The sequence below is a fragment of the Rousettus aegyptiacus genome, unplaced genomic scaffold (assembly GCF_014176215.1).
Source record: "Rousettus aegyptiacus isolate mRouAeg1 unplaced genomic scaffold, mRouAeg1.p scaffold_m13_p_2, whole genome shotgun sequence".
Taxonomy (NCBI): Eukaryota; Metazoa; Chordata; class Mammalia; order Chiroptera; family Pteropodidae; genus Rousettus; species Rousettus aegyptiacus.
Genome location: NW_023416295.1, coordinates 154,746,737 through 154,762,642, shown reverse-complemented (window position 1 = coordinate 154,762,642; position 15,906 = coordinate 154,746,737). Strand labels below are relative to the sequence as shown.

The window sequence follows — 15,906 nt, the reverse complement described above, 5'->3', positions numbered from 1 at the left end:
AACTCCTTACATTTTGTCTACCATAGGCTTCATCACCACCATCATATAATTGCTTACTTTACTATTTGTTTTATAAAGAGAACATAAAGTCCACAAGACTAGATATCATGCTAGTTTTCTTAACGTTTTAACTCTATTGTCTACCACGATAGCAGATGCTTAATAATCACTCATGAAATAAAAATTTTTAAAAGCCCCTCAAAAAATAAATACAACATGCTATGTAGATATAAACATGTTATGTAGAATTACTGCCGTTTGCCAATACTGGAAAGTTGATGACATACTGTTCCCATTTATAATAATTAACACTAAAATTTAATACATCTTTGGAAGTACTATTCTAACTCCCTTTTCATGTATTAATTAATTTAGTTTCTAGCTCCTTTTAAATAAATTTCTTAAAAAGCTAATCAACTAGTGAGTGGTAGAGATAAAACTCAGGCACTATTTCTCCTGTGTTTGGGCTCTTAATAGCAACACTTTCCACATACACATTTCATAGTACACGAATCACAAAACACTGTTTTCTAACATCACTCAGGAGTATAGTGTTGTTATTACTGACAGTATTTTAGAGTTTGGAGGCCTTTGTTTCATTTTACAGCTGTGGGAACTAAGGGGCACTGAAATTAAGAAATTTCTATATTATATACCACTAAGCAGTGCCCAGAATCCACATTTCTTTTTAGTATGCTGTACTAGTGACAACAATTTAAATATACCACATAAAGCATATATTTTCAGCTTTCAGAGAAGGAGAATATTGCAAAATACACTCATAAAGCAATTTTGAAGGTATAGAATTTTTCCTGACTGAAATATATCATGAAGATTATGTAGTCCCTCATTTCTATTTAATAAATTATTTTATGTAAATAACTAAAATATGGCATTTCAGAATTGAGCAAGATACTTTTAGAGGATCGGTTATGAGGACTGATTATCCTCTTATTGGAGAGAGGACATGATCGTAACTAGGTCCTCACGAAATGACTTCAGGTGTCTCCTAATTTCTCTGTGCTTCTTCAGTGTGAAGGTGATAAACGATAAAGAAGAAAATAATAGAATAAAAGCATTTAAATGTTATAAATTCCTCTCCATTTGAATATTTACAAGTGTCTGCTATTATACAGAGAAAAGTGAACAAGCCCTTTTGGAAATACACATGAAAACAATTCAAGTAGTTATAAAGGTAAGATTTTATCATAGGTAAGTTTTTAAAAAATGTCATAGTATTCTCTTTTCTGATTTCTAGTATGGCATATAACTTTTAGTGTATTTTAAAGGAATGAACACTTCTTAGGAATCATTTTGTTAATTCTACTTTTATTTTAACATACACAAAAACAGCTTATAATTGTATTGAATACAAAAGACAGACAAACACTTTATTGCACTAAAGAATACTTCACATGAAGTACTGCACATGATAGAATTGATTAAGAGAGGCACAAATATATAATCAGATAAGACTTGTATTATTCTAGATTTAAACAATATAGAATTTTTTCTAATAGGGATTTACCACATCGCATATTGCACACTTTGCAACACTTATCTGTTTTACAAATATTCCTCAAATCATTGGTTTTGTCTTTATCTTTGTAAAACACTGTGTATAAGGTTTTAAAGGCAATGAATATTGTATCATTGAAAAAGACAAGTCTATGTTAAAGAAGTAAAAAAAAAAAAAGACAACATAAATACGTGACATCCTATTCTTTTGGGGGGAAAAGTGACAAAGTCATCTGACAAACTTCTCCAAAAAGAGAGAAATATCACAAAGCTTAGTTTCATAAGCACTTGACCACTTATAAATGTTCTCCGAGTTTAAAAAAATGCATTTGGACTAAATATCTGTGTTACCAGGTAAAATTCTCTTTGTTTACACTGGGCTTTTAATACCATCTACCTCCTTCAAATAGTGCAAATGCGTGAGGGACACTTGTCGTTGGTAGTCATTCAGCAATAAATAATAACTCTAAACCTAGCTATTTTATTATTCCTGAATTTGAAAAGGGATAAAGTGCATTCAAAGGTTTAAAGTCATCCTTCTTAATCTTGGACATAATTCTCAGTCAATTGTGATGTTTTCAGCTCATGACAGGAGCATTCCACTCTGCAGATAATCCTGGAAATTCTCTCCCTTTTTTCCCACAGTCTTGTTTGGAGGAAGTTTTCCAAGATAATACAAAGTTTTTCTACAAAGTCTTTATGGAAAACATCTGACCATAGAGCAGCATCCATCCACACAAACGTCCTTGAATTCCATGATATAATAGTCTATAATCAAATCTGATTCCTCATTATTTGAAGGGTCTGCTACATATCCAGTGTAAATTCTTTCCACATTTTGTGGTGCTGACCTCTGTGCTTTTTAGAAACGCACAGTTCTCAGATCCTGTAAGGTTGAACCTGTCAAACAATAAAGAAACTAAATTGTTTTCAGTTCACCATTTCCATTCGGTTATATGAGAATAAACTTTGTGGTATTGAACTCTGTTTTTTGTTTTTTGTCTTTTTTGTTTTTGTTTTTTATTTTTATTTTTTTTACTTAGTAGGAATGCATGAGTCAAGTCTAATCTGGAAAGACAAGAGACAAAGATTGAAAGAAAGAGTATGTAGAAGGAAGGTACAAAATTAAGTGAAGAGTAAAGAGCTCCATTTATTTGATTGACATGCCACCAAGGGAGTGACTTTTGGTCATTTTTGAGTTCACAAATCCTTCAAGAAAAAATTCCCAGAAAGAATACACAGTCAACAAAAGTACATGCTAGTGCATACAATTTATGAAGTTTATGGCCTCTGAAGCTCATCTGTGGTTATAGTGCCATAAGACATTTATTAAGAATTTCTTTTATAGAGATTTATTCTCTGTAAAAGTGATTATAATAAAACTATTTAGATAACTAGAAATTTAATCAATTCTGAGTTTTCAGATAACAAAAATTCGCACTAAACTTATAAAATGTCCTTTGAACTTTAAAATACAATTTAATTACAGGTAATGAAAATAAAGTCAGCATCTTTAATTCTGGGACAAGTTATCTCTCAGGTCCATTGAAGCTTATAATTAGGTATGAAAATATTGTCGTTTATCCTTGTGTAAATGAGAACTTGGAGAGGGTAAGAAAAAATTATTCTTCAAAAACTAGCTCTTCAATAAAATATAAATATGAGATTGGAAATGTTAGTTTTTGTTTCCATCACAATAATTATTCCTGGAATATTTCTAACTGAGTCTATTATTCACACAAAAATTTGCCAAGATCAAATTACTAGAAGCATTTAATGTATGAATTTCGAGTATATAACAAAAACAAAACGATAATATGAAATCCTTTTTTTAAAGAATTCTAAAAAGGATAAACATACAGAAGAGATTATCAGAGCTTTGTTCATCAAGAACACAACTTTCACATAGAACAGCGCTCTGAAAGGAAAAAACTGTTGCTCTGAGCTGGCAGTGCCGGGAGGATAAAGACCTCTTGAAACTTACCAGTTGTTAAATTCTTTGCCATTTGACCATTTCCACGTCTGTTCAGCTTCCTTTTTCAGTCCAATCCAGTGTTCAGCTCTACCCACATATCGTTTTAAAAAGATCTTAAAGAAAGAACAAAGAACATGTATATTAAACAACCCCTCTAGATAAGTATTCAATAAATCCTCAAAAGTAGCTTCTCAAAGCTGCATCTGAGGCATGAGAACTAAGCTGATCATTTATTAGTTCTGTATAGAATCGGCTCATTTGGATTTCTGGCCTTTGAAACTAAGCATTCAAATCAAATTTAAAAGGCTAAACTGAACCCTCATTTTGATCTCAGACTGATCATATGACTTTCTGTGACTAAATTTTCCCCCATGGGAGACAGGTCTAATATCTTCACTTAGAGGGAAACAGAAGGAAATTACAGATTAGCTACATAAAATAAAATAATAATAACTTATAAAATTGTGTTTGAATACCATCTTACCATGTCCTTTTCAGAATCAATGAGAGCAAGAGTAGCACTGTGTTCGAAGCAAGAGTTTTCAGCCGAGGTCCAGTTTCTTGTTATATTGGAAATAAAGTAGCATTTCCTCTGATATCCGATCCAATCATCTGGGCATGAAGACACATGGCTGTTTGATGGTTCTGAAGATATATATTGGACTGGACAATTGTATTGGCCCACTGTGAACAGAAAAATTGTTTGTTTTAGTAACAAAAGAAACGAAATACCCACAGCATGCAAACCTAGTTGAGAGGATACCGTGCTGAACTAGCTGATAAACTAAAGGATGAGAGGCAAAAAGGCCAATTCTGAGAAGAATAAGAAGGCAAGCTCTCATCTTATCTGATCTCCTGCTGTGCCTAATTGTCATTGTACAAGGTATAAGAAAAAAGAGTGTGGCTCTTTGGTCATAATGTCAGAAAGTGGTAGGAAAATAGAAAATCTTAAAATCATTGACTAGAAAGTGTAAAGTGCATTATAAATTCTAAGTAAGGTTTTGAATCTGAATGCAGAGATGGAGGAATTTGAAGATGTAGTAGATAAAACACTATATAGGGAGATGAAAAAGAATAAATTACAAAGAATTAATTCAGAATACAGAAAGATCTACAGCTTGAAATGTCTAATAAAATTGTAAAATTTCACATTTGTGAAAAACACAAATGATTCTTGGTATAGCTCCATGTTTAAAATGCCATGTTGACTCTTGACATTCATAACAATTAATTCTCTGGGAGCTTCTAGATATAATCTTAATTATCTATAACCACCATTCTGCGGCCTTTGAGATAAAAGACAAAAGGCTGGCAAAGGCCTGATTAATCTGTGGCTGTGTTATTATTTTTCTCTATTGACAATGAATGTGAAGCTCACATTTTCTTTCAAACTAACCGTTGATTATTTAGACTCTAAATCAGTCCCTTTCATTCCAGATTTAAACATCCGCTCAAATGGAATTTTCTCCCACAGTAATGTATAAATCATAGACACTTTTGAAACTTACAAAACTCTAGAAAACTCAAAAAAAAAGCATTGTAGTAATCATTCAAGGAACATGGAATTATATATTTAGTGTTTTTTAAGTCGTTGGCCATAAACAATATATGGGATGATCTTAAATTAATCAGAACTTCTGATTAATTGGACCAAGTAATTCCTGTTGATTTCAACTGGGCATGAATGCTTACAGCAAAAAAAAAACTCAATGAACTTATGAACTGTAGACTCCATGAACTTATTAAGTGCAGACCCACCTGATAAAGAGATGAGAGCTATGATTAAAACGGTGATGATGACCACATTCACTACAGCACATGGAATAGGAACTTGAAGGGACCCTTCGTGATGTGTTGCAAAGTGAGAACTGGCAGCATTATCTGAAGAGAGAAAGTTGATGGTGAGTTTAGACAGACTATAGAGGTAAGATAGAGACATTTGATATTGTTTTGAGAAATTTATTTATTTATTTATTTATTTATTTATTTATTTATTTATTTATTATTTTGTTATTTTTTTATGTGAGGCAACCCTTGGGTGACCTCACAGATTGCAAAGACCTTGTCAGCTTACAATTCCTTATTTTTAAATTTTTGATGCCTACAGCACCTGGTCTTCCTAGATGGTCTCCCATCCAAGTACTAACCAGGCCAGACTCTGCTTAGCTTCTGAGATCACACTTGTTCAGGGTAGCATGGCCATAGACGATGAGGCATTTAAATTTTAAAAAGCAACTATGTATCTCCCTATATACTTATATAAAATTTATATGTTAATTTCCCCCAAATTTTGAGTTAATTTGGATAGTTTCTTTTTGGATGGAAATGAAACAATCCAGGCCTAATAATGAGACCATAAAATATTTCCCAAATATATGTACTTAATAGTTATAAACATTCTAAGTGGATCACAATTTTATTGTTTATCACAATAAGAACATTGATTAAATACTTGATTACCCTAGGAGACATATTTAAAAACCCTAAGCGCAATACCTGAATTTCTCTGTAGTTACCGTTTAACAGAGATAGTATAAATGGGGATAAATGTGAATAGTATAATACAAATATTGAATTGATATATAAATATCTACAACTAGCATGGCTGAAAGAACAAAGACTGGTAGTACTTTTTGGTGACGTTTGTGCAGATGTGAAGCAATTGAAATTTTCATATTATTGACTGGAGAATAGAATAAAAAATAATTTAGAGAACTGTTTCTTAAATAATTAAATATACACCTACCCTGTGATCCAGCAATTCTATTCCTATATATTTTCTCAAAAAAAAAAAAAGTCTTCACAATGCTTTGCACAAGAATTTCCATAGCAGCTTTATTCTTAAGAGCCAAATCCTATAAATAATCTAAATATCCATCAACAAGAAAATGGATACACAAATTATGCTATATCCTACAAGGAAATTCTCAGCAATGAAAGGGTGGGGGAACAACTGATATGTGCAACAAAATGGATGAATCTCAAAAAAAATGTCAAGCGAAAAATATCTAACTATAGTTATATACTCTATATTTCAATTTATATGACATTCAAGAATAGTTGAACTAGACTGTAGTGACAGAAATCAGAAAAGTGATTGCTTTTATGTGTGTAGCAAAGGTAATTTGAGTGGAAAGGAACATGGGAACTTTCTAGGGTGATGAAAATTTCCAAAGCTTATTGGAGTTGTGGTTTATGAAAAAAGCCTAGAAGGATATTCGTGGTAGAATATAAGTAAATAATTAAGAAAGGAGAGAAGATTTTGTGACTCATAGTTTGAATTTGATTTTTGTTAGAATAAGCTATCGGGATTTTTAAACTCATAAGAAATATATAGTTTCCTATAATGTTCTCAAAAACTGAAACATAAAATTGCCACTTGAGCGATATTAAAATTTACCATAAAAAACAGTCTCGAAATGCAAAAATATCTTGTTTTTCAGTATGAATGACTTTCATAATTAAAAGTGCATATCTTGAAATGCATGTATTTTTTGCCTTAAAACATTTCTCTAAAGTTAAACTGATCAAAGAGATGTTGCTTTCTTTTATAATAATTTACTATGTACTGTATGTCAACATCAGCTTTTGGTTCTTCTGGGGATTGTTTTTCTCAGTGTAGATCTGCATTTAGATTTTTTAAAAGATGCCTTTACTTCATTCCTATGTAGTTCTATTTCTTTCGGCTCCTCAAAGCAAATTTTCCTTTTTTCACTGGTATGCTTGTCATTGGAAATAGCCTTTGTAGGTAGGGTAGCAAGTTCAGAGCTCTGTCTAGTTTCACTTCTCATTGTGCTGCTTAGACTCAATGCAGCAAGAGCTCTCATTTCTGAGCCCGTACTAACTCATCCAAATAGCTCGTGGACTCCAAAGCCTCCCTCAGTCTGTTGGCTTATCCAATGCATAAACTGTGGGGATGATTCCCAGACTATACTTTACGGCCATTAATGAGAGCTATTGTTACTCAGTTTGACTTATCACCTAGGTGACAAAACACTCCCCCAACAGTATAGTTCCACTCCGATTATGTGCTTTGTCCATTAATAAAGAAATTGAAATAAATTTATTATTACATACTGAGTCACCTAAAGGTGATGCCTAATAATTGTTCATACTAAGGAAGCAGCTACAGGGCTACATAAACTAAACATTCAACAAAAAATTGGAATGATCTCAGGAAAAGTTAGTAATTCCTGAATTAGATCCTTCTTTCAATTATTTATTGAGCAGTTTTATTATTATATTGTTTTTCTTTTTGGCAGCTCAACCGGGCCATAAAATATGGTTACCTGGTTTCCAAAAAATTTGTGCAACTTGCATTTGTTATCTAGACTTGATTTTGTGTTCTTAAGTGACAGATGGGTTTATCAAGGAGGTAATCAGAGCGTTTTTGACTCAAAGCAGTGTAATAGACACACACTCAGAAAACAATCCCTTCCTCTTGATTGCTTTAGCTCTGCTGTTTATAACACTTTCCTTTATTACTGCATAACTTTGCTTACAAATAAACTCTACTTCCTACATGTTAGATTTGGGGATATCTCAATAATTAGAGAGGAATAGGAATAAAAAATCATGAAAGCCCCACAGAAACAAGTTACAGGAAAACAATGGGAAAATTTTTGTAATAAGAAATAAAATAGGCTTAAGGGCAGAACGGACAAATAGAAGAGAGGGAAAGGTATATAGCTGAGATGATTCTATTTCAATAAAATACAAAAGAAAAAAAGAAATGTCTAATTCATGTAGAATGTGAAGCCAGTGATTGGAAGGGTGAAAGAGAAAGATGAAATGGAGGAAAAGAATCCCATAAGGAATACAGAAGCAGATGTCATTTTCAAGAATTCTTTCCTGACATTCTTCTAATAAATTACCACTGGACACTAGACATGTTCAAATGCATATATGGCTCTTCTCTCAAAGATTGGAAACCTTCATTTTCAGCAACCGAAAGATGCTGTCATGAGAAGATAAGGTGAAGCACACAGGAAGAACATAAAGATATAAGGTGAGGGCAATCAAGGATGTAATTGCTTATGGGTGAAAACAGAATTTTCGTAAAGAAAGGCAATGTTTCCTGAAGTGTGTACAGATGAATATGGAAAAATGATGGAAAGCACACTGAACTAGAGTGGGAAGTTTCCTAATTAAATCTGAAAAACTGGGATGGTATAAACTGAAACAAATAAACGGATCTTTGAAGATGTTCTAAAATTCACTTTTGTGTTCCCCTCTAGTTGCAGAAAACTTATTTCTCATGTATAAAGAAATATTTATTCTTCCTATTTTCTCCTTTATCTTGACTGAAATAGAATGTGACCAAGTTCTTCAAAAGATAAAGCCTCATTTTCTTCTCTACGTGCTATTATATATTATCTATATAGATACATAGTTATTACCAGTACATAAAAATAAGATGACTTACTTCGTTGTCCTCTCTCCACGTGCAAGGAGCTGTTCTCTGTTAGGGAACAATCTTCAGAATTCATCTTTATTCTAGTCAAGATTCTCTGGCTTATCTCAGGTTACGCCAATCTACAGTGAAAGTCTTCGTTGAAGTTCTTACCCAGTCTCTGAATCTCTGAGATACCTCAGCATTTATAGTCAGCGATGGTGTCTCCGCCCCCTTCCTTTTGCCTTTTAGTCACTGGACTACCCAGTTCTCTTTAATTTATGCTCCAGTAGCCCAGACAATTTACAATGTGTTGTTGTGGTGAGCTACGGGTTTTCCCTACTGTCTGAAATGTGCTTTCTCACAACCATTAGTGTAGCCTGAAGAGACAAGTGGGATTTTCCCAGAATCTCTGATAACCTTTCTTAAATTTGTAAAAAACAAAAATAACTTAGGCGATAGTGTATCTAAGTAAAAAATTAAAAGTTAGGGATTCCTTTCTTTGATATGGAAATAATTTGGAGAGTAATATATCCATGTCCATGGAATCCTATTTATTCATTTAATGTAACTAATATTTATTGAACATCCACTATGAACCTGACACTGTTTAGGGCTAGAGGATTTATTTTTGAATAAGAATTTTAAGATCTCTGTCCTTATAGATCTCTCTCCAGTGTGGAAGAGTTTTTTTTAGGAAGCTATAAATTGGCTTTGAGAAGTCTGTCATTTAGTAAGTAGTTGCTTTAATGCAGGAAATAGAAACCTTGTGGTTTGGAACTTCCTTTCTATGTTCTAAAATTATTTATCTTGATTATCTGTTTCGTTTATCTCCTGCTAATATTTTGTCAATTTAGACCAATCTTATTTCCGCTCAGTAGTATCTTATTCCTTTATTTTTCCCCTATCTGCTAGATTATATGTATATATGTTATATACACAGATATGGATATAGATATACCTGAGGGTTAAGACATTTGGAATATGATTACTATAAAAATATTTCCATGGTATTAATATTATCCAGATAAGTTATTAATATTAACACAAAGTGAATGCAGAATGTCCATGTACGACAATTTAAGGGGGGCGGGGATCAAAATATCACTTGGGTTAAGAATTTTGGTACAAAAAAATGCTATCATTAATAAAAGTTTTGTGAAAATGTTATGCTTAGGTGCATTGTAACTTATTATCTACTATAGGTTAGTTACCATCACTTTTATTTTTTTACTTAAGACATGAAGAAGTACATGTTGATCTTAAAGGCTTTCTTTCCTTCCATTCTATTTTTCAGCCAATTTCCTAGTATGTTTTCTAAATAACAGCTATAGAGTTTGTTTTATAATTAAGCAACATCGTTTTGGTAAGATAGTCAGTAGTCCTTCTCTTCTTCCTTCAAAAGTTTCTTATCAAACGTTTTATAAATCCAAGGACTTTCTTATAATCGAGAAGAAGATCTATAATCTGGTCCCTCTCTACCTCTCCTCCCATTTTCCCAATTAACCATTGGTCTCTTTAACAGTAAGCTCTTTGCCGTTTCACAAAAATGTCAAGCATGTTTCCACTAGAGGGTCTTTGCCTGTTCTTTAAAAGGTTCCTCCTCCATCTACTTGAATGTCTGGCTCTCCTTTCATTCAATTCACTCACTTATTCAACTGTCATCTGCAAAGAGAGGTCTTCCTTTGCCTTTTATACGTTAATTAGAACCTTACACTCTGTACCTCCATATACTTTGATCTTTCTCTATCTCACTTGTCAATATCTGATATTATATTATTATTTATTACTTTCCTTACTAAATTGTAAGCTGCTTGGGGGCAAGGTCTTTTCTGTCTGTAATACTTGACATAGTAACTGGAACCTAGTATGTAGTCAGTACCAACTTGTTGAATGAGTGAATAAAGAAATAAATATAAATTCATGAAAGCATATGTATAACATAAAAATTCCAAAATATAGAGTGCTACTCTGGGAGGCTTGCAGGATTGTAGGGTTCAGAAATATATGATTTTACACTGCCAATGGATAGCAAGTACACACTTGAATACTACTGATGAATGACAAGTTAAGTTTGGTATTTAATGGAATAGCTGACACTTATGCTAATATTTTTGAGTTAAAGCAACTTAGATCTTTTAAGTGCTTATCCTCCTAGAGCTGGAAGATCTGGGTTAATGTCCACACTCTTACACTAGTTATACACACCAAGTTGTGAAAATGGCATGAGATAATATCACTGTTATAAATCTGGAACATTATTTGAAGTCTTCTAAGTCTGTGGAGTATAGAGAGAAAATATTCTTACACACACTGATAATGCTTATCATGTGTCTTTTCCACATGCAAAGCAGGACTTTTTAATTGCTGATTGGACTGACATAGATCATGGTCCAGTATACCATTTACTAATGTACATTTTCCTCTCTGGTGATTTCCATATAACTGTGAAAATCTAATTTTCTTTGCTGGACACCAACTAGTTTTGAAGTTTGAATATTTCAGAACAGTTAGACAGGTTAACATAATGAAAATAGCACAGATTTTACAGATAATCATCTCCCACAATTTTCCCTCTACTGTCTATAGGCCAGCTATGTTGACTTTTATTCTATTCTTTAAAAAAGCTAAACTTATTTTTATTATATACAGTGTTTTCTTACTTTTGTTCTCTATATGCTCAGATGTTTTATAGCTATCTTTTTTCTCGTTTATGTTTACCTAACACGTACTTGCTCCCTAGACCTTCCTTGACCACCTGTATAAATTACTTCCCATTAGTCCAAATTTATTACCTCGCTCTCTTAGTTTGGAAAGCATATCATTCTTTGGAAATCTTGTAGTTCTTTATAATACATATATGTTGTTTTAAAAATCATCATCATCATCATCATTATTTATTTATTCTCCTAACAATAAAGTAAGGTCTTTCAGAGCAGGAACATGAATGTCTGATTCAGCAGTGAATCAGACATAGGGCTTAGGACGTTGGAGTTCAACAAAAATTTATTGGGTAGATACATGAAAGAATGTATGTGAATATCGACCCAAGCATTTGTTAACTTCAGCTTTGGTAAACTTACTTATCACCAGTGAGCTTTCGCTTTATTTGTAAAATGAAATTTTGCTGTCTGACTTATAAGTTTTTTGTGAAAAAAATTATAAATTAGAAAATTAGTTTTCAACCACAGCAATTGGTGTATATTAGGTATTTAATGATATGTTAAGGAATAACAGTTTGATACAGGTCATGGAAAGGGCAAGTTTCTCACTTGATGTAAGGTTCTAAGAGATAAAACTGAGAAGTCACAGCATAATTGTTGATATGATGCACCTTGGCTCTTGTTTGTCTAAGATACAGGCAGACAGAAGAAACTGCAGTCTCCTACAACTGCCTCTAACAGCTTTTATGACACTAAGATGCTTGTTTCAGTGCTTGGGCTTTCTTGCTCCTTCATCCCCAATCAGGTGAATAAATATTATACATATATTTATATATGTTTATATTTATAAACCTTCATGTGTATATGCTATATATATGTGATGTATAATTTATATATGTTATATATGACATTGGGCACAGAAAAAATACCAGGAGAACTTACTGTAGGAAAATAGATATATTCAAACATTATCATATTAATCAAAATCTGTTACTTTTGTTCTGAAATCACTTTTCTCTATCTGTCTTGATGAGAACTGCCCAAGAATTTTGTGAAACCAGCACTTGTGTAGGTGGGAGCAGGCAGCCACTGCAAACAAAAACCAGCCAAATTCCCAGGAACACATGTTATCAGTAGATCTAAGTATCCATTGGCCCTCATGCTATTTAAGTACTATAATAGCCTGAACTTTCAAAATGAATAAGTTGTTCATTAATTCTCTCTTCCTTCTCACAGTCATTTTATTTTAAGTGTAAGAAATACCCCTTAGATTTGAGAAAACGATCAAGTTTAATTCCTGTAAAGGAGTGAACAATGAATAGGTGTTGCCCAATATAGCCCTGATTGACACCTATTGTCCTGATATAATTATTACAAGCATGTCATTTCACTTGCAAGAGTGTCTTCTTATGTACAATAATTTATATGCCCATATTATTAATCAATGCTTGGTAAATGAAAAGAATCTATCTCTACATGTGAAATGACAACAAATAGGACAAAGCAAAGTGTGAAGGGTCAAGATACAGTGTGGGAGAGACTTGGGGTCAGAGGGTTTTTCAATTGCCCATTATTCATCTAAATATGGAAGCGAACTTCCTGTGTGGTCAGCCCTGATGGATTTAATTCTCTAAAGCAAAGAAACACATAAAGGGAACTGAAGAAACAAAATCAGTGCAAATAAACTCTTTTTAATCTTCTTGTAAAACACAAATGTCAATAATGTTTCAACTCTTTCAGAGATATTTTATGTCTTATTTCATAAATAATACATCAAAAAGTTAAGGGGTATCCATAGGCCAGAGATTAACATTAACATGATAATTCAGTTAAGAAAACTGAGGCTTAGAGAAGCTAGTGCCTGTGCAAAGTTAGAAGAAGCCACTCAGAACACCAGAACAGATCAGTGCAGCTCTTCTTCATGTTTGACCTTATATGAAGAATCCGGGGGATGTCCCAGAAAGGAAATGAAGTAATGTGAGCTAGATGCAAAATGATGCAGAGAAGACAGGATATACAGTCCTTTTCAGGCAGCAGCTCAGCAGGATGCTTTCAGTGACACCTGTTCACGCGGACCACAAACTTCCGATCTAAGACAGTTTCCGGTGACAACCCGTTCATTTTTTTTTTCTTAAATTTCCTTTCTCTTTCAATTAGGTTTCTGAATAACTTTTAATTTTCTTGAGAATCAAAGCTTCAATTTATAGTTTTATCTTCTACTAAATTAAAATAAATTGTTAATGCAATTAGTAAAATTCATTTTAAATCACAGATGTGTGTGCGCTTTTAACTGGTTACCATTAAGGCCAATCAAGGTAGCCGTGAGTAAGCGCAGGAATTTCCAATTTCAAACACTTTCCAATCTTCTCTACTCTCTGAACTGATTTTTTTAACTTTCTAATTTTCCACTTTGTTTGAAAAACTCCTAAAACACAGAAATGAGTTGCTTTGGAAAGTATGAGCTGGTATATTTCTTCTTCCTGACTTGAGATGGTGAAGGTAAAATATAGTGTTCACTTACACAGAAACTTGGAATCTGAAAAATTTGACCATTTTTTAAAGTAAAAGACATAAAAGAACAATATCAAAGATGAGATACAGTGTTTAACCTCACCTTAATACTTTACATACATGAATTCCAGGCTTCTTACATGTAGAAAACATTTTTGGGGAATGTTCCCAAAGAAAATGCTGTGGAAATGGCAAATGGAACATATAGAAATTTTAGGTAGGCCAAGGTCTGTGCTGCTAAGTGATTTAAAATGTATCCATTTGTGTTCGAATCTTGACAGACAGGCAATGAACTTGAACAGAAATATTTATCCTACCTCTTGTGGATCTATTTGCACCTTCTTAAGTACTAACAGAAAAGCTTCTATTTAGAAGACATTCTGGGGTTGTTACTATTCCTCTGCCAAACTAATTTAAAGTTTAAATGTATTAAAACATTTCTGATGGATTAAATTGGGATCTTTGTGGCAAAGTGTTAGAAAAGGAAATGGAACCCATAAAAAAATTCATCAGAAAGTAGAATGGTGTAGGTAGATATGAAAAATCATGTGTATTATACATAATTGTAGGCTAGCATTCTTGATAATGTAAGTAAAATGGACACAAAGGGAGGAAAATGAACACATCCCAGACAAATATCTCTTGTAAAAGTAAAACAAAAAGAAAATTTAAAAATCCTGACCAGTTTTTATAACTATTAAATAAGTTGAATCCATAATTAAATACAGCCTCTTGGGAAAGAAAGAAAACACAGAATATAAAACTAACAGAAATGCCATTCCCAGAAAGTTTTATGTTCCAATTTACCAAATATTTAAGGAAGAAATAAAAAATTACAAATTATTCTAGAGAATATAAAAATTAGGCGAGGAAAACACTACAATCAAAATCTGACCAGCCAATCTTACTCACAAAAAGATGAACGATTTTTAAAAATAAGTTTAGAAAACTGAATTCAGTATTATGTAAAAAATAATACACAACAATATTGAGTTTACTCCAGAAATATAATGTTGGCTTTTCATTCAAAAACTAATCAATACAGTTTTGACATTAACAAATAAAAAGGAAAAACTTAACTCAAAGATGTAAAATACTGTGTTTGATCAATTTAACCATAAATTCATAATGAAAGCCCATAATACACTAAAAATCATATGAACTTCCTCGATCGATATATTATAGAAGGGTACCTATAAAATATATCATGAAATGTACTTAAGGATGAATAATTGATAAAGCATTTCTGCAAAATCAGAAATGAGACATGATGTAGTAATGCACTAGGGGTCAATAAATAAATAAATTTTAAAAATAGATAAGGATTGAACAGAGAGTCAAATATTTTTAATTAGTTTTTCACAAAACTATAGCACAATGTCACAGACAGGATATTGACATGGGTATAGCTAAGATACAGAACAAAGCCATTTCCACATCAATCCTTTTGGTTGTCCTTTTAAAGGCAAATCCATTTCCTTCCTGTCTCTCCTTCATCACTATCTCCCTACCCCTGAACTGAAGCCCAGGCAACCATTGACCTGTTCTTCATTTCTATGATTTTGTTATCTCAGAAATGTTATATAAATGGTTTCAGACAGTATACAACCTTTGGGGACTGGCTTTTTTCCTCTCAGCACAAATCTTTGGAGATTGTTCCAAGTAGTTGTGAACATCAATAGTTTTTCTTTATTACTGAATAGTACAACACAATATGGATGGTCCACAGATTATTTAACAATTCACCCCTTAAAGGACATTTGAGTTGTATGTCCCCTGCAATGGTATGTCTATGTCTTTTGCCAAAACTTAATGGAATTGTTTGTTTGACACGTGTTTGCAAATAT

General features: G+C 32.7%; 1 protein-coding gene across 1 annotated transcript; it reads right to left on the bottom strand.

The window, feature by feature from the left end:
* Positions 1-1,223: 1,223 nt before the first annotated feature.
* On the bottom strand, positions 1,224-9,053 carry LOC107502080 (early activation antigen CD69). The gene is made up of 5 exons (XM_016128903.2): positions 8,919-9,053; positions 5,252-5,374; positions 3,978-4,177; positions 3,503-3,606; positions 1,224-2,418 (listed from the first exon to the last, which is right to left on the bottom strand). The coding sequence occupies exons 1-5, from the start codon at positions 8,980-8,982 to the stop codon at positions 2,310-2,312; spliced, it is 600 nt and encodes a 199-aa protein (XP_015984389.2). The 5' UTR covers positions 8,983-9,053; the 3' UTR covers positions 1,224-2,309.
* Positions 9,054-15,906: the final 6,853 nt, after the last annotated feature.

Excerpts from the sequence above, each read along its gene's own strand:
- LOC107502080 (XM_016128903.2), bottom strand. The coding sequence starts at position 8,982 with ATGAATTCTGAAGATTGTTCCCTAACAGAGAACAGCTCCTTGCACGTG. Across the intron at positions 4,178-5,251 it reads AGCTCTCATCTCTTTATCAG|TGGGCCAATACAATTGTCCA; the intron begins GTGGGTCTGCAC and ends TTCTGTTCACAG. Across the intron at positions 3,607-3,977 it reads TTGATTCTGAAAAGGACATG|ATCTTTTTAAAACGATATGT; the intron begins GTAAGATGGTAT and ends TCTTTCTTTAAG.